The 18,366-nt window shown below is 51.5% G+C and overlaps 1 protein-coding gene across 6 annotated transcripts in view; it reads right to left on the minus strand.

The window, feature by feature from the left end:
• Positions 1–18,366, minus strand: part of LOC129712461 (rho GTPase-activating protein 32-like) — a 570,135-nt gene that overhangs the window by 106,086 nt on the left and 445,683 nt on the right. For all 6 annotated transcript variants that reach the window (XM_055660923.1, XM_055660920.1, XM_055660918.1 and 3 more), the window contains one exon: positions 17,800–17,902. In XM_055660923.1, coding sequence (XP_055516898.1) covers positions 17,800–17,902 — 103 coding nt within the window. The remainder of the gene's footprint in view (positions 1–17,799; positions 17,903–18,366) is intronic.

The following is an 18,366-nucleotide window of genomic DNA, read 5'->3' on the forward strand; positions in this document are numbered from 1 at the left end:
TCCGGGGGAGCCGCCATTATCAGCGTTTGAGGCGACACCAATTTGCCTCCCTCTCTCGAACTTCCATTCGTTTTTATTTTGTCTTTGGACTTGGCCTCGAGCCATTTGGACTGTCTGTCTGTTTCAGTGGTATGTTTTAAAATTGTAGCACCTGATACTATGCTGGGTCAGTGTTCTGGGGGAGCGGGGCCTTCCAGGAGCTATGCAAAGGCGGCTGCTTCAGCTGCTTCAGCTACTGCTCTGGGGGCCCGGTTCCCCATGAAGAACCTGCCGTTTGAGCATGGGATAAGGTGCTACTTGCCCCCCCAAATCAACCTGGAGGACTGCTCGGCTGCCGTTGCCGTGGCGGCCAAGCCCGCAGGTGTCCTGTATGTGGGCAAAATGTTTGGGAAGGCCGTGCTCTTCCTTGAGTCTGTTGAGGGGGTGAATGCGGCCGTGAGTAAAGGGGTCACAGTGGGGGGAATGTTTTTGCAGGTTGAGCCCTTGGTGACCACTGCGCAGCGGGTGGTCCTGTCCAATGTCCCACCCTGCATCACAAATGAGGCCCTCCTTCCCCACCTTCACACCCTGGGGAAGGTACTCACGGACATCACCCCGATATCCCAGGGGTTCCGCAGGAAGGAGCTGCGGCACGTTCTTTCCCTCCGGCGCCAGCTGTCAATGATGCTGGACCAGGAGGAGGTAGTTGATGGGCGCTTCTGTGTCCAGCAGGATGGGCGTGATTTCACCATCTACTGGACATCGGAGCGCCCAAGGTGCCATGCCTGTAAGGAAGTGGGGCATATTCGGAGGAATTGCCCCAAATCCCGGGCGGGGGCCTCCGCCTCCAGTGCCACTAACCCCCCTCTCCCCCCTGCTCCCACCCCCCATGTAGTTGAGGCAGCGAACCCTGGGGTTGCGCAGAGTGTGGGTGGGGGTGGGGAGGTTCAAAAGAAGGGGGGCAAGGTGGCAAAGAAGGTGAAGCACCTGGGGAATAAAAACCCCAAGGACAAGAGCAATCCACCCATCCCTTCACCTCCCATTAGGGAGTCCGCAAGCCCCATAATCCAGCCGGGGGCAGTGGGGATCGGGCGGGAGGCGGGGGAGCCACAGAAAAAGGCTGCTAAGGTGACACCAGAGTCTGTGAGCTCCTCCCCTGTGAAGAAAAGGAGGAGGAATCTCTCTGGGGAGGAGCAGAAGGGGGACGAACGGGAATCCTCCAGGGTGGAGGGGAGTACTGTGGTGGAGGAAGACTCCCACCCTCTGGTTCAGGCGTCGGTCCCATATTCTGGAGGGGATTCTGAGGAGGGTGGTGATGGGGACCACTCCGGTGCTATGGAGCAGGGGGAGATTCCTGTTGGGGAGGGAGTCCCGCATCAGGCACCTGAGGAAGCCCAGAAGCAACCCACTCAGGATGAGGCACAGAGCACATCTCTGGAGTTAGAGACTGTAGATGGAGAGGCGGTTGGGGAACCCAGCCCTTCTCTGCCTCAGGACCTGGCTCCAGAGGGACTCCCTGAGTCTGATGCACCAGAGTCCTCTCTGGGCCCAACTGGGGGAGGGATAGTCACCCCCACTGCCGATGGTCTTGAATCCCCGGGTACATCTGGGGAAGGCCCCTCTACCACTGATCCCAGGGTTGGGGCTGAGGTGGAGGAGAGACCAGCGGGTGGGGCAGAAGCACAGGGTGAGGCGGGTGTTTTAAGCACAGGTGTGTCCGGAGTTGGGGATGGTGACTCCATCTGCAGTGAGCAGGTGGAAGGGGACTCCTCGGGCAATGAGTCAATGGATGTTCTCGCTCCCCCTGACACCACTCCACTCATTTCAGTGGAGGAGATCCGCGAGTTCATCACGGCCACCGAAGGAGCCCAACATCGGCCCAGACTGGCCTCCCTTCGGTGGCCGAACATGAAAGGGCTCACTAGCTCGCTAAAACTCATCCTCAAAAAGAGGGTGAGGGGCAAGGGGTCAAAGGGGGTGAAGGGGAACGACCGGCGTCAGCTCAGGTCCTTTTTGGACGACCTGGAGAAGGACGCCAAGGCCGAGAGCAGTGTCGTTCCTGCTGAGGGTAGAGGGAGCCGTAGAGCGTCCCTTGTAGCCAAGATCCGGAAGGTAAAACCTACCGCCAATCCACCTAGGGTCCGGAGGGGGAGGAGCAGCTCTGCTGGCAGCGCCCAGGGGACTGGTGAGGGGATCTAGTGTACTCCTGACATGGCGATCACCATAGCCAGTTATAACATAAATGGCAGCAGGAGGCCTCTCCGCAGGTTTAACCATCTCTCAACCCTGAGGGATGGGAAATATGCGGTGAGCTTCCTGCAGGAAACCCACACCACCCCAGGAGACAAGTCCACTTGGCTCCTGGAGTGGGGTGGCGAGGTCTTCATGAGCCACCTCAGCTCCATTTCCAGTGGGGTGGCCATTTTGTTGGCCCCGAATTTCCGGCCTGAGATCCTAAAGGTCCAGGAACTGGTGCCAGGCCGCTTGCTTCACTTGGCCGTGCGCCTGGATGGCGTGCCGTTGCATTTTGTCAACGTGTACGCCCCCAAGCCCGCCGTGTTGCAGACGCGCCTGTTCCGGGAGGTGTCTACGCTGCTGAGCTCCATCGACCCTGGTGACTGCGTGATCCTCGGGGGGGATTTCAACTGTACCCTTGAGGAAGGCGACCGTTCTGGTCTCCAGCGTGGTCAGGAGTCGGTGAAGAAGTTGAAGGAGCTCGTGGGCTCCTTTGACTTGGTAGACACCTGGAGGAACCTCCACCCCGACTCTAGGGCCTTCTCCAGGAGGTCAGAGGGGGGTGGGTCTCGCATCGACCGCCTGTACATTTCTAGGGCGTACGTCTCCCGCGTCTCGGCGGCCTCCATGCTGCCGGTGCCGTGCTCGGACCACCACCTGGTGTGGGCGGAGTTTAACCCGCTGCGCACGAGGGGAGGGTCCGCGTACTGGCATTTTAACAACCGGCTGCTGGAGGATCGCCGCTTCCGGGACTCGTTTGCGAGGTTCTGGAATACCTGGAAGAGGAAGCGGGGAGGATTTCACTCCCTGCGGCTATGGTGGGATGTGGGCAAGGCCCACATCCGGAGTTTCTGTCAGGAGTACACTAGAGGGTCGACCAAGAGACGCGATTCCAAGATCAGACAGCTCGGGAGCGAGCTGCTCGATTTGGATTCGCGTCTAAGTCAGACCGTCGGGGACACGATCCTCTGGAGGGAATACCAGGAGAAGAAGGACGCGCTGAAGGAGCTACAGTTGGAGCAATCTCGAGGCGCGTACGTGAGGTCGCGGATCCAATTGCTCCACGATTTGGACCGCGGTTCACCCTTCTTCTACTCGCTGGAGAAGTGGCGGGGAGTCCGTCAGCAGTTAGTGGAGCTGCTCGCTGATGATGACTCCTCCGTCACTGAACCAGAGGACATTAACGCAGCAGTTCGTTCCTTTTATGGGACCTTGTTCTCACCAGATAGCTCTGGTGGGGGCGAGTGCAGTGATCTGTGGGAAGATCTAGCCACGGTCGACCCGGAGGATGCCGAGCGTCTGGATGCCCCCCTGACACTGGATGAACTGACCGCGGCCCTCCATCAGATCCGAAGGGGCAAATCCCCTGGCCTAGACGGACTGACAGCAGAGTTCCTCCGCACTTTCTGGGGGATCCTGGGGGAGGACTACACCATGGTACTGAGGGAGAGCCTGGCGACCGGAGAGATGCCCCTGTCTTGGCGAAGGGCTGTCGTGGTCCTTCTGCCCAAGAAGGGCGATCTCCGTCGTCTAAAAAACTGGCGCCCAGTCTCCCTCCTCTGTACCGACTACAAGGTCTTTGCCAAGGCAATGGCAAACCGTCTGGGCCCAGTGCTGGCTCAAGTGATCCACCCTGACCAGTCTTACACGGTCCCAGGCCGGTCCATCCAGGACAATATCCATCTGGTCCGGGACCTGGTCTACCTGGCTCAGGAGACCGGTGTACCCACTGCCTTTCTCTCCCTCGACCAGGAGAAGGCTTTTGACAGGGTGGATCACGAGTACCTGTTGAGGACTCTGCGGGCGTTTGGGTTCGGACCGCACTTTGTGTCCCGGATCCGACTTTTATACGCCACCGCAGAGTTCCTCGTGAAAGTCAATGGATCCTTGACGGCCCCCATTCCCTTCCACAGAGGAGTACGTCAGGGGTGCCCCATGTCTGGCCAACTGTACGCCATCTGCGTGGAGCCATTCCTTAGTCTGCTTCGGAGGAGGTTGACAGGCATGGTTCTACGCGAGCCGGACATGGAGGTGGTCCTCTCGGTCTACGCCGATGACGTGCTCCTCATGGTCACCGACCCCGTCGACCTGCAGAGGATGCGTGAGTGCCAACGAGTCTTCTCGGCCGCCTCCTCTGCCAGGATCAACTGGGGGAAATGTTCTGGACTCTTGGTGGGTCCCTGGCAGGTGGACTCCCTCCCGGAAGAGATGAGGTCTTTCACGTGGAGTACCACACACCTCCTCTACCTGGGAGTCTACCTGAGTCCCGGTGCGGAGACCTGGCTGGCGAACTGGCAGGAGCTGGAGGTGAAAGTCGTCACCCGGCTGGGACGCTGGGCGGGTCTCCTCAGAGTGCTTTCCTACCGGGGCAGGGTGTTGGTCATTAACCAACTCGTGGCCTCCATGCTCTGGTACAGATTGACCACATTGGTCCCATCAGCCACCTTTGCTGGGATCATCCAGAAGAAGTTGGTGGACTTCTTCTGGGGCAACGGAAAGCACTGGGTCTCAGCAGCGGTCCTGAGTCTCCCGATCGAGGAGGGCGGTCAGTCGCTGGTGTGCATTCGCACCAAGTTGGCGGCTCTCCGCCTCAGGACCTTGCAGAGATACCTGTACTCAGGGCATCCTCCCAGGTGGCACATGCTGGCAACGCACTTTTTCCAACGGAGCCGCTGCCTTCAACGAGGTACGCGGATCCCGATGGTGGGGGTCAGCCGTGCGGTCCTGATGGGGATGCCTGGCTTCTACAGGGACTTGTTGAGAGTCTGGAACCTGGTTGCCATTGACCGGGCCCCACCTCCGCCGGCGGAGGGTGACGGCCCGGGCGTGAGAGCAGCCGGTCCTTGTCCCACCCCACCGGGTGTCGGGGGGCTCAAACGTGTGGAGTACTTGCGGTTGAGCAAAGCCCCCGCTCAGCCGGAAGTACTCATCGGACCCAGGCGCCGTAATCCATCCCGGGAGCCGGTCCCACACAATTTGAGCCGCCTTTCCTCGACACCCTTCGTCTCCCTCCAAGACGCAGGGAGGCGTGTCCTGTACAGGCTCCTCCTCCACACCCTGCACTTCCTCGCCCTGGTCCACCGTCCGGACACCAAGTGGCGGTCAGTGTTGCCTTCCGGTCGCGAGGGGGGCCCCCGGTGGGGGTCCCTCTACGCAGGGATTCTCCCCCTCTACATTGGGGACCTGGGGTGGAGGGTATTGCACCGAGGAGTTCCCTGCAACCTGTTTCTCTCGCGGTTCACAGACTCGCCAGCCGCCTGCCACTTTTGCGGGCTGGAAGAGTCTGTGTACCACGTGTACATGGAGTGCGTGAGGCTGCAGCCACTGTTTGAATATCTAAAGGGGCTGCTCCTTGCCTTCTGGCTGCATTTTTCACCCACCATCCTCATCTTTGGACACCCTGTGCGTAGGGGAGAGGGTAGGGCTGAAGATGTCCTGGTTGGGTTGCTCCTGGGCCTGGCCAAGATGGCCATCCGCGAGTCACGGCGCCAGGTGGCGGAGGGCTCTACCCGGGCCAGCTGCCTGCCCCTTTTCCGGGGTTACGTCCGTGCCCGGGTGGGATTAGAAAGGGAATACGCCCTGTCTGTGGGCACCCTGAGGGAGTTCAGGGACCGCTGGGCTCCGCAGGGTGTTGAATGTATCCTCAATAAGGATTGTATCATAATTGTATAATAGTTTAGTATGGATATATGTTTGTATTGTATTTATGGTGGTGGGTTCTGGCTTGTTTTATTGTAGTGTAAATATTATTTTTTAATAATTGAATAAATTTTTTGAAAAAAAAAAAAAAAAAAAAAAAAAGCTGGTTACCAAGCTCACAGAACTGGGTCTCTGCACATTCCTCTGCAATTGGATCCTCGACTTCCTCATCCACAGACCACAGTCTGTTCGAATTTGCAGGAATACTTCATCCTCAGTAACAATCAGTACGGGAGCACCTCAAGGCTGCATGCTCAGCCCCCTGCTCTACTCACTCTATACTCATGACTGTGTAGCCGGACACAGTGCGAACTCCATCTTCGAGTTCGCCAATGACATCACCGTTGTTGGACGAATTACAAATGGTGATGAGTCAGAGTATAGAAATGAGATCGACCGATTAACCATATGGTGCCAGCACAACAACCTGGTTCTCAATATCAGTAAAACCAAAGAACTGATCGTGGACTTTGGAAGAGGAAGGTTGAGGACCCACAATCCTGTTTATATCAATGGGACGATGGTGGAGAGAGTCAAAAACTTCAAATTCCTGGGCGTGCATATTTCCGACGATCTTTCCTGGACTGTAGATTAGTATGTCTTAACTATATATATAATAATATATATATATATCACCACACAGATTATGCATGCTACACATTCCTTATGTAATCCAGTTCACATCTTCAACCCTACCCTGAGCACGTTGGTCCTGTGGCCGGTGCATCACGCTCTCTCTTTGGATTTGATGCAGACCACGGGGATGAAAGCATGTTGTGTTCCCTCCGTTTGTACTGCAACAAAGACAATGAGTTCTAACCTCTATGTGTGGGTCTGATCATTCAACATGGTGTCAGAAGTGGGATCCAGCCTGTACTTCAAAGACTTTACTACACGCTGGGGTTTTCGTCATATCACCAGCAGACCCAAATACCCACAGTTAAACGGGCTGGCTGAACGTGCCATCAGGAATGTCAAACAAGTGATTGAAGATCCCACAGAGCAGGATCAGACGTATACCTAAACCTGCTCAACATCTCCCGCAACCAGATATTGGGTTCTCCCGCCCAGCGACTGATATCAAGGCAAACTCGAGTCACACTGCCTGTGGCGAAACAGGCACTAGTACCGCATGTGATCCCACCATCCAAAATCCAGTCCAGGATACAACAAAAGCTTAACGTTCAAAAAGAATGGTATGACAAGACGAGCAGACCACTTCCACCACTAGCCAAGGGACAGGTGGTCCATCTACAAACCGAAAAGGGTCACGATCGCCTCGGTGTAATTTCTGAAACTGCTCCCGAAACACGTTCATATTTGGTCAATGCCGATGGCGGCACCTACAGACGTAAAATACAGCACATCCTGCCTGTGAAGAAAATACAGAATCTAAAATTGAATTAGCAAATACCCCCGGCCTGGCCATGGGTTTGTTATAGAACGTTTGAAAAGTTCTCTCATTTGACCATCCTGCCGCCGCAAGGATGTGGTCGAGTGGAACGTCCAAAACCCTCGCTGTTGATGTTGTTGCAGCCGTGGTGTAATGGGATTAAAAAATATTCATGTCCACCTGCACAAGCCAAAACCTGTCTTAACCACCTCGAGATGGTCTGCACTGATACCCTCTTGAGAGGTTTTTTATGACTAACAAACACTGCTAGTTCAGTGCCTCTGAGGTTTTTTGTGACCTTGATATATTGTAGTAAATGTGTGACTACACACAACCGAAGGTCCACGGGGCAAGTCATAAAGTCCAACTTGAGACCTGATGCCCCTGGTCTGCTCTGCTTGACTAAGTCATGCACATAGAAAGTTATTTTGTTGGTAGATGTTACCATTGAGTCCAGTCGCAGTTTATGCAACGACTGGACTCGTTGCGCCGAAACCAGCGCCATGAGCATAACTACTTTAAAAGTTAGTTTGACCAGTGACAAGGATGTAACTGGAGCCCACCGCCGAAGCAGCATCAGTACAATGTTTACATCCCATATCTCCGAGTACCTTGACCTTTGGGGATTGGTGTTGAAGATACCCTTCATGAACCGGGATATCAGTGAGTGAGACCCGAGATTGTGGTGACCCGGCCCCAGCAATAAGTATGATGATAGTGCACTCCTGGCACAATTGATGGCTGTAACTCAGTCTTTCATCAAAAAATAGACTGGACAGAAATTCCAAAACATCTGTCACACGTGCCGTGTCACACGTGATGTAGGACTGTGAGCAGAACATCTCCCATTTCATAATATAGGAAATGTATTGCTTCTTGGTAGTATCTCTCCAAGCCGCAATGATCACGTCCAAAGTTTGCTCCGACAGTCCGAGCCCCAGGAAAGGTCTCCTCAGAGTCTGCAAATCAATACATTTATTTGGTCATGTAATGGGTGGCTCTCCCCTGTTACAGGATGAACCAGCAGATTACTACATTTGGGAATGGTCATACAAGGGTCTGATATCATTCCAGGAACCAATGGGAACCATGGCTGTGTAGGCCAGTCAGGTACTACCAAAATGCCTGACGTGGAGTCTTGTTGGAACTTTTGCAAGACCCGACTGATGAGGCAAAAGGGGGGAAATGCATAGAAGAATATTCCTCCCCAATGTAGCGAGAATGCATCCATCGCCATTGCCCCTGGGTCTGGCTCCGATGCAACATACATTGGCAATTGGTGATTAAGCCTGGATGCGAATAAATCGTTATCTGGCGTTCCATACCGAGCAACAATGTAGGTGAACACTTTATGGTCCAACATCCATTCGGTGTTGTCATTAAATTTCCGTGACCTGGTGTCCGTCACTGTATTGAGATTTAGGTAGGTAGGTAGGTAGGTAGCTGAAATCCAAATGCATCTTATAATACACTAGTGCCAAATAAGGTTAGCCAGATTATCACAGGATACCGACTTGATTCCACCCATGTGATTAATCTATGCCATGCTGTGGTGTTGTCAACCTGAAGATGAACATGATGCATATTTGTACAGTAAGCCCTCAGCCCGTAGAATGCACCCAACATCTCTAAATAATTAATACCACGTGACTGAAGCAATGAAGACTCATGCACATCCCATCTGCCACCACAACTAGAGATGGTAGTAGTAGCACCCCAATCTTGAGCGCTAGCATCAGTTTGTAATATAACTGAAGGACTGCTGACTAAAATGGTATTGGAGCAATGCCGAATGTTGGTCGTTCATCATAGTAATTCAGAAATAGCATCGGCTGGCAATTGCATAGGTCTAACAAAATGACCTGCATGATTTTTGGGTGCTTGCTCCTTTGCACGTTGTAAATTTTGATAATGCAAAGGTCCAAACTGAGCGGCTGGAAATGCAACCACTAATTTGCCAATTACCCTGTCGACTTGTCGAATAGACGGTTGCTCAACAACAAGGCTGTTGCAGGCTTCTATTAATTCTAATCTCTTGCCCCAGGGCAGAGTCACAGGCGTGAACAGAGTTAATAGTAAACCCTAAATAATCAATAACCATGGATGGTATCAACTTAGATTTATCTGGATGGATGAGAAACCCCAATCTCTCAAACAAGAGTTTAGTGGCGGAAACAGCTAATTTAGCTAATTCCAGAGTATTTCCTATGATTAGGATATCATCCAAGTATGCCATGACAACATATTTTTGAGCTCTGAGAAGCGCGTGCCGGTTTTAATATTTTGGTAATTAATCTGGGGGCTGATGTTAATCCATTAGGCAATGCCTTAAACTGCCATAGTTGCCCCATCCAGTTAAACTTCAAATACCTCCGGTGATCCCTGTGAATGGATCTTTGAGATCGATGCATGCCATAAAGCATCCTTTGAAATCAGTTGTTTGGCAGTAACAAAGGTTTCCATTTTAAAATGTTTATACTGCACAAAAGCGTTAAGCTGAGTCAAATCAAGAATGATACGGCATCCTCCATCTTTCTTTTTCCTTGTAAATATATTAGAAACAAATTTGTGACGGTCACGCCTCGACCTCTCAATTACCCCTTTTGAATGCAAATTCTGTATTTCTGCTTGCACATCCAAACCTTCCTGCTGTGAAAGAACGAACGTCCGGTTTGGTGCATGCTGGGTGTGTGGTAACGAATTGGGAAGGAACTCAATTTGGTACCCCTGTATACTGTGCAGTATAAATGGATCTGATGTTATCGAACTCCATGCATTCAAAAACAAGTGTAATCTCCCACTAACTTGTAAATGGTCCACACACCCCATGTTCCGGAAGGAACCAGACCCACCTACCTCCATGGTTACCAGTGGTTCTGTGGTTCTTACTTCTGCCACCAAGTTTTTGGGGGGTAGGGGTGCTGGAATGCGGGAATGGCACGTCTTCCAAGAAGGCCGGTCTGGGTCTTGGCCTAAAAAAGACCGCTGCCCAGAATATACGGCCTTCGAGCTTTCACCAGCTTCAGGGAACCATTTTCTGCTGGTGGTTGTATAGGGGTGCTGCCGTCGGAATTGAGAGGTTTTGCTGGTTGACGGCGCCTTCATCAGCCCGACAGCCTTGGTTTTCTCCAAAGAGAAGATTCGGCGGCTGAATCTTTACACAACCCCACAAATTTGGAGTTCAGGGCAGGTCGGATGGCACTTTCTCGGAAACAATTGATCTCAAAATGTGCATTGCACATCAATGCCAGGGCTCCTGTTGTTCATCCGACAATGACCCTCCATCCACGGACCTGGCAAATGCCGTTATGCCCGAAGCCTGTATTTTCTGGATTTTTACTTCTTGGGCCCTGATGCCCCCTCCAATATATCCCCAAATCGAGTTGTTTACGGTTGGTACATTTAACGAAGCACAGTTCGCAGGTGCCTTGTATCTGGCAGCTGTATCTGTCATCACCTGCTCCTGCAGCTGGTGGGAGGTGAGGTGGTTAATACCTGCAGCCAGCTCCTCCTGTAACGGCTCCCCTGTTTGCGAGGGTATCGCAAATTTGGAAGCTATGGCAGGCAAATCCTGTGCTTCGTGCACCCCATGCATACTACAGGTGCACAACCTTTTATCCGGAGTTCCGGAAACCGAAAAACTCCGAAAACCGGCCATTTTTTCCAGATGTCGTCTGCGCACCAAAGCTCGTGTTTGGCGCCAAACTTGACCCGAAACAACCCACGGTCAACCCAGGTCTGTACTACTGTAGCGGCTGCCTCCTCCCCGGAGACCGGGAGACGCTTAAACATCTGTAAATCATTGCTTAAATGTTAGTCAGTTAGTTTGGAGGGCTTTTATGTGAAGGGGGGGTGAAGGGGTAAACTTTAATTCTTAGTCCCCTACCTGGTCGGAGAGGCGGGGAGCGGTCAATGCCTTACCGGGTCGCCGTGCAGTAAGCTCCGCAGTGCTGTTGGCCGGTGGGGCTGCGGGCGGCGCCGGTTGTAGCTCCGACCCCGGCAACTCTACCCCTGGCTGCGAGGCGCTTCAAATCCAGCGCGGCCCGCGGCCGGAGGCCCCAGCTCCGCGAATGTCGGGAGTCGGCGGCGTCGCAGCGCTGGGATACCAGCGGGGAGTGGGCAATGCCTTACCGGGTCGCTGTGCGGCAAGCACCGGAGCGCTGTGGCCGCCGACTCCCATCATTCGCAGAGCGTCGCTGGATTTGGAGCCGCGCAGCCAGGGGTAGAGTTGCCGGGGTCGGAGCTCCAACCGGCGCCGCCCGCGGCCGGACGGAGCCCCCAGCTCCGCGAGGTTGGGAGTCGCCGACCAGGTAGGGGACTAAGAATTAAAGTTTCCCCCTTCACCCCTACTCCACCACCACCACATAAAATCCCTCCAAACTAACTGACTAACATTTATGCAATGATTCTCCCGGTCTCCGGGGAGGAGGCAGCTGCTCCAGACTTTTCAAGCCGCCCGCGCTACCTACCTAATCTACGCTAAAAATCTTCCATTCGGAAATCTGAAAATGTCCGAAATCCGACAAGTGTCTGGTCCCAAGGCTTTCGGATAAAAGGTTGTGCACCTGTAGTATGTTCTTCAGCCATTCCGCCGAATTCGGAGTCAGCCCAGTACTGACTCCGTACACTCCCCTCCGGGGAGAGGGACACATTGTGCAGCCCTGAACCAGGTGCCGCGCTGACATAACTCCGTTTGTTGGAGCATATCATGATGGACCATCTTTTCCATTAGATGCTCCATCCGGGATAAACGTCCTAGGACGCTATCCACTGTAGGAGGCGAGTCCTCCTGGCCTGACTCGTCCGAGTCCACGGGCCTATCCGTCTTACTTTTGGCTTTGCCCCCTTTCTGGGGAACCACCACGGATATGAGAGGTAGTAAGTCAGAAGTCGCTGACCACACTGTCAGTAACTCGGGTGGTGATATCGACTGCCGCCGGCTACCCGCACTCCCGCGGTCCTCCGTTTAGACTTAGTTTGTAAATTCACCGTCCTGTAAGCAAAATTTCAGAACAAAGACGACCTCAGAATAAGTGAAACTTACCTGTAGGGTCTTTTTAAAACTTATCGCTGGAGGAGCAGCGCGCCTGCCAGCCAGTCGCTGCGCCATGCGTTAGACAATAATGACACGCATGCGGGCTGGCGGCCTCTTCACGTAGTCACTCACGTGACTCCAAAGTAAAATCCTCCACATCTTTCCTGCACTTCTGCAACCAGAATGGCATGCAATACTCCAGATGCGGCCTAGCCAAAGTCCTATAGAGCTGCATCCTGACATATTCATTCCCCATGCAATGAAGGCAAGCATACCCTATGCCTTCGTAACCACTCTATCTACTTGTACTGCCACGTTCAGTGAGCTATGAACTTGAACTCCAAGATCCATCTGCACATAAATTCTGTTAAGGGTCTTGCCATTAACTATATACCCTCCTTACATTCAACCTCCCAAAGTGCGTCACCTCACTCATGCTCGGATTAAACTCCATCTGCCATTTTACTGCCCATTTCTGCAGCTGATCTATACCCCGCTGTTTCTTCTGATAACATTAATCACTGTCTACAAATCCAATTTGGTGTGGTCAGCAAACATAGTCACTTAAGGGCCTGTCCCACCAGCGCATGCGTCTAACGCGACCAAACGTGGTCGCTTGAGGGGTACGGCCTCGCGGGGCCGGTCCCAATTCGAACCGCGGAGGCGTATGGAGTTGTGTGGGGCTGGTCCCGACATCATACTCACCAATCAGCTGGGCAGGAGGTGGGCCGACTGAATTTGGACGTCGCACGGCTTCGGGCGGTGACGTCATCACGCAACGGCATGCCGAGCGGTGACATCATCGCGCAACGCTCTAAGCGTACGCCGTCAAGACGCTGTGTACGACGTCAAGACGCTGCGTATGCCTGTCGAGACGCTGCGTACGTCCTCAATGCGCCTGCGGGCCGACAGGGCATTGGCGCGCGGGATTTTCGGACAGTGCAAGATTTTTGGAGCCCCGCGCGATGTCGGGACCAGCCCCGCACAACTCCATACTCCTCCGCCGATCGAAGTGGGACCGCCCCCACCCAGCCCCCCCCCCCCCCCCCCCCCCCCCCCCCCCCCCCCCCCCCCGAGGCTGTACGCCTCAAGCAATCACGATTGGTCGCGCTAGACGCTTGCAATCGCATGCTGGTGGGACAGGCCTTTATCTACATTTGCATCTAGGCAGACATGATTTACTTGCATTAAATGAAAAACAAATTAGATTTTTGCTTCTGTATGTGGATCAGATTTCATGGGTTTGGCTGAAGCCACTGTGAGATGTGTCTTTGGAAAGAATCTACAAACATTATTGCAAGAATTGGAACTTGGAGGCATCACTGATCAACATACATAGCACTTACTAAAGTACGCTCCCAGTGAAAAGCAGTGCTGACAATTTTGAAAATCAAAACCTAATGAAAATGAAGTAAGAGTTAAATTTATCTTCAATGGAAATCTAGCCAATATTTAAAAAAAGGAAATAAAAAACAGGGCAATATATATATTTTTTGGGTTCCTGATGAGGCCTTAACAACAGCAACCAAAGCAAATAGCAGCTATGTCTCTCGTTTCCCTTTCCCCTGACTCTCAGTGTGAGGAAGAGTATCGACCTGGGTTTGTCACCTATTCCTTTTTCCCCCAGAGATGTTGCCCGACCCACTGAGTCACTCCCGCATGTTGTGTCTATCGTTGGTTTGGTTTAAACAAGCATCTACAGTTTCTTCCTATAAGTTTCTGCAGTTCTTTCCTACACACCTGACCGTAACCGTACGGCAGAAAACCATGATTGACTACAGTGGCAACAGCTCTGCAACAGGCAGATATGGTGAGCTCCCACTTACAGCATTCTTTGCAAACAAAGCCTGGGTAAAAACCTTGTAGGATTTTCTACTGCAGCAGGTTATTCTTCCCCTTGCGCGTGCCACCTATGTGGCATCCCTCTATACGCCAACGGATTATGCTTCAAGGAATCTTTGTGATAAGCAGACATTATTAAATTGAAAGAGTTTTTCACCAGTAGCTCTACTGTCAAAAAACAAAATCAAAATTGTTTTCAGAAATCTGCCAATCAAGCAGCATCTGCAAAAAGAGAAACTAGTTGATGTTTCGGGACAGGGACCCTTCCTCAGAAACAGTTAGGATTACTCACCCAAGCCATGCTCTCTCTCTCCACAGATGCTGCTTAGCGTAGCTAAGAGTCAGAGAGTCATACATACAGTGTGGGAACAGGCCCTTCGGCCCAACTTGCCCACACCAGCCAACATGTCTCCTGTCCTTCCAGCATTTCCGTTTTTGTTGCAGATTCCAGCATCTGCAGTTTCATTCGTTTTTCTTCTAAGTCAAAAATTTGATTGTGTTCTTGAGATTCAGAGTTACAGCCAAAAACCACTAAACACTTAAAAATCCATCAGTGCTAGTGTGTGAAGTAAATGTATTGTTTTATCTCAAGTAAAATGATAAGAACACACACTTAAAGTATTCTTTTTTGGGTATTCACCAAGTGAAACAGACAAGATATCAATCAATTTTCCAGCTTATACTCGCTCTGCCTCCCCCTCACTGGTTCTCACCAGCCCTCCTCCTGCGAATAATATATTGGCATGGATAAAGGAATAGCGATCTAATGGAAAACAGATAGTCGGAATAAACGGGTCATTTTCAGATTGGCAATCGGTTACTAGTGAGGGAACACAGGGATCAGTGCTGGGGCCTCAACTATTTACAATCTAGTTAAATGACGGATGAAAGGACTGATTGTGCTGTAGCTAGATCTGCTGATGATACAATGATAGGAAGGTTGGCAATTTGAGAGGAGCATATACAAACCCTCCTAAGTTTTTAGTGAGTGGACATGTACTTGGCAGAAGTATAAAGTGGGAAAATGTGATGTTATTCACTTTAGAAGCAGGAATGAAATTATTATTTAAATGGAGCAAGACTTCAAAAGTGGGAAAAAGGGGAAGTGGGGTATGGAAAAGCGAAGTAGGCGCATGAAACACAGAACATGCAGATCCAGCTAGTAATTACGCAAGAGACTAAAAGCATGATGTTTTTTATTTGTTAGGGTTAATGCAATTTTACAAGGCATTGATGAGGCCAGAGCTGGAGTACTGCACCGGTTTTCCTGCGTAATTTCCATGTACTTCATACTCTGTGTCAAAAGGTCCAGTCTCATCAACACCCTGTAAAGTTGCATTAAATCTTCCCTACTTTTAAGCATTCAAAATTGATTACAATGAGGATAACTTTGACTGGAAAGAGACATGATCAAAGCATACTGACGATGCACATTACAGGTTGGGGAGTCCGATCCGACCTGATTCAAAAGGACAGCTCATTTCAATGCCTAAAACAAACTCCCTTAGTTTGTCCATGTGTATAGGTCTGGTGGAATAAATCTAATACACCATCCTTCACTTGTGTTTCATATGTTTGCAGCCGACTGCTGAAGCACGTACGGGTTACTGGAGCAATTTGCAAACGGTAGGAAATGCAGGATACTCGTTAAAGGTCTGTGCAATTGTCAACATAAACAATATTTGAAATGTCAAGGTCATTTAAAGAAAAAGGGCGAGTAGGTATATCTTTAAATCCCCATCTTATGGTCATGAATCAGGCTCCTTATCACCTGATCTGTCGTAACCACTCTCATATAGGCTTTTGTCTCTCGTATCCCCAGCTCTGCTTTGACCACTGTAAATCATCCACTCTTCCCCCAGTTCTGAGGAAGGGTCCTGACTGAAAGTATTACAGTTTTTCTTTCCACGGATGCTGCTTGACTGAGTTCTCTTTTTGTTATCAACAGAACACGAGGCAGTAACATTTTGGAATACTCTCCACGTAGCTGATTGAGTACAGCTCCCACAGTACTGAGTAAATGTTACATCTTCTAGGACAAAGCTGTCCTTTTATTTCCACCTCATCCATCACATTAAACCAGTGGCACACTATGTTTCACCTACAAAATTCACTGCAGTTATTCACCTAGACTGATCAATTTATGGCCACTATTTCAAAGGAGAACAAGGGCAGTGAGTACAAGGGAACACCATCCCTCCAAGTTACACACCATCCTGATCTGCAAATATATCCCTGCTCTTTCATCAATGCATGATCCTATATACCCCAACTACAGCATTGAGGGAACATATTAGGAAGCCAATATTTCTCACCAGTTTTCTTTAGCAGCATATTCATATTGTTGTACAGGTGCACAACCTTTTATCCGGTGTTCCAGAAACCGAAAAGCTCCGAAAACCGGCCATTTTTTCCAGATGTCGTCTGCGCACCAAAGCTCGCGTTTGGCGCCAAACTTGACCCGAAACGACCCACGGTCAACCCAGGTCTGTACTACTGTAGCGGCTGTCTCCTCCCTGGAGACCGGGAGACGCTTAAACATCTGTAAATCATTGCTTAAATGTTAGTCAGTTAGTTTGGAGGGCTTTTATGTGAAGGGGGGGTGAAGGGGTAAACTTTAATTCTTAGTCCCCTACCTGGTCGGAGAGGCGGGGAGCGGTCAATGCCTTACCGGGTCGCCATGCAGTAAGCTCCGCAGCGCTGTGGCCGGTGGGGCTGCGGGCGACGCCGGTTGTAGCTCCGACCCCGGCAACTCTACCCCTGGCTGCAAGGCGCTCCAAATCCAGCACCGCCCGCGGCCGGACGCCCCAGCTCCGCGAATGTCGGGAGTCGGCAGGGCGCAGCGCTGGGACACCAGCGGGAAGCGGGCAATGCCTTACCGGGTCGCCGTGCGGCAAGCTCCGGAACGCTGTGGCCGCCGACACACAACATCGCGGAGCGTCGCTGGATTTGGAGCCGCGCAGCTAGGGGTAGAGTTGCTGGGGTTGGAGCTCCAACCGGCGCCGCCCGCGGCCGGACGGAGCCCCCAGCTCCGCGGCTCCAAATCCAGCGACGCTCCGCGATGTTGTGTGTCGGCGGCCACAGCGTTCCGGAGCTTGCCGCACGGCGACCCGGTAAGGCATTGCCCGCTCCCCGCTGGTATCCCAGGGCCGCGCTGGATTTGGAGCCTCGCAGCCAGGGGTAGAGTTGCCGGGGTCGGAGCTACAACCGGCGCCGCCCGCGGCCGGACGGAGCCCCCAGCTCCGCGAGGTTGGGAGTCGCCGACCAGGTAGGGGACTAAGAATTAAAGTTTCCCCCTTCACCCCGACTCCACCACCACCACATAAAATCCCTCCCAACTAACTGACTAACATTTATGCAATGATTCTCCCGGTCACCGGGGAGGAGGCAGCAGCTCCAGACTTTTCAAGCCGCCCGCGCTACCTACCTAATCTACGCTAAAAATCTTCCATTCTGAAATCCGAAAATGTCCGAAATCCGACAAGTGTCTGGTCCCAAGGCTTTCGGATAAAAGGTTGTGCACCTGTACTATATGCCTCTTGCAACAAAGGACAAAGATGCAATACAAAACCAACTGTTATGCCATATACTCTGTCTTTCTGGTATAGCAACTTACCGTAGCTTCTGAATATTGGATGCAATTCCCGAAAGTCGATAAATACCATCCACCACTCCATATTTCTCAATAAAATCTGTGCAGCTTTTAAGTACCTGGGGGACTGAAAAGAAGGGAAAGCTCATCACAAGCTCACAAAAAAAGTAAACAGTAAATAAACTAACTGGTACAAGGCAAGCAATAATATCCTTAACTACCATCAGATGACCAACAGGTAAATTGTCAATTGCCTTGGATTTATGTACCATTTCTGGAAAAGCCCAGTTTGGGAAAGGTGCACATACCAGGCATTTACAGACAGGCCTTTTTTTTGTCACTTTTAGTTATCAAAGTGCCTTGGTATCTCATCACCTTAACTAAACTGTATTCTAATCTGGTAACTACTGGGCAGTCTGTTGTCCACAGGCCTGCCTCTACAGAAATACTATCAGACATTTTTCTTGATGAATTCAACTGAAAACGCACAAATCATAGGAAGAAACACTGTGTAAACTGCCTGGATTTTCCAGTAAGCATCAGGGCCAATATCATTATTTGTATTTGTCTGTAAATGTTTGGCACAAATAC

This window comes from Leucoraja erinacea, chromosome 32 (assembly GCF_028641065.1).
Source record: "Leucoraja erinacea ecotype New England chromosome 32, Leri_hhj_1, whole genome shotgun sequence".
Taxonomy (NCBI): Eukaryota; Metazoa; Chordata; class Chondrichthyes; order Rajiformes; family Rajidae; genus Leucoraja; species Leucoraja erinaceus.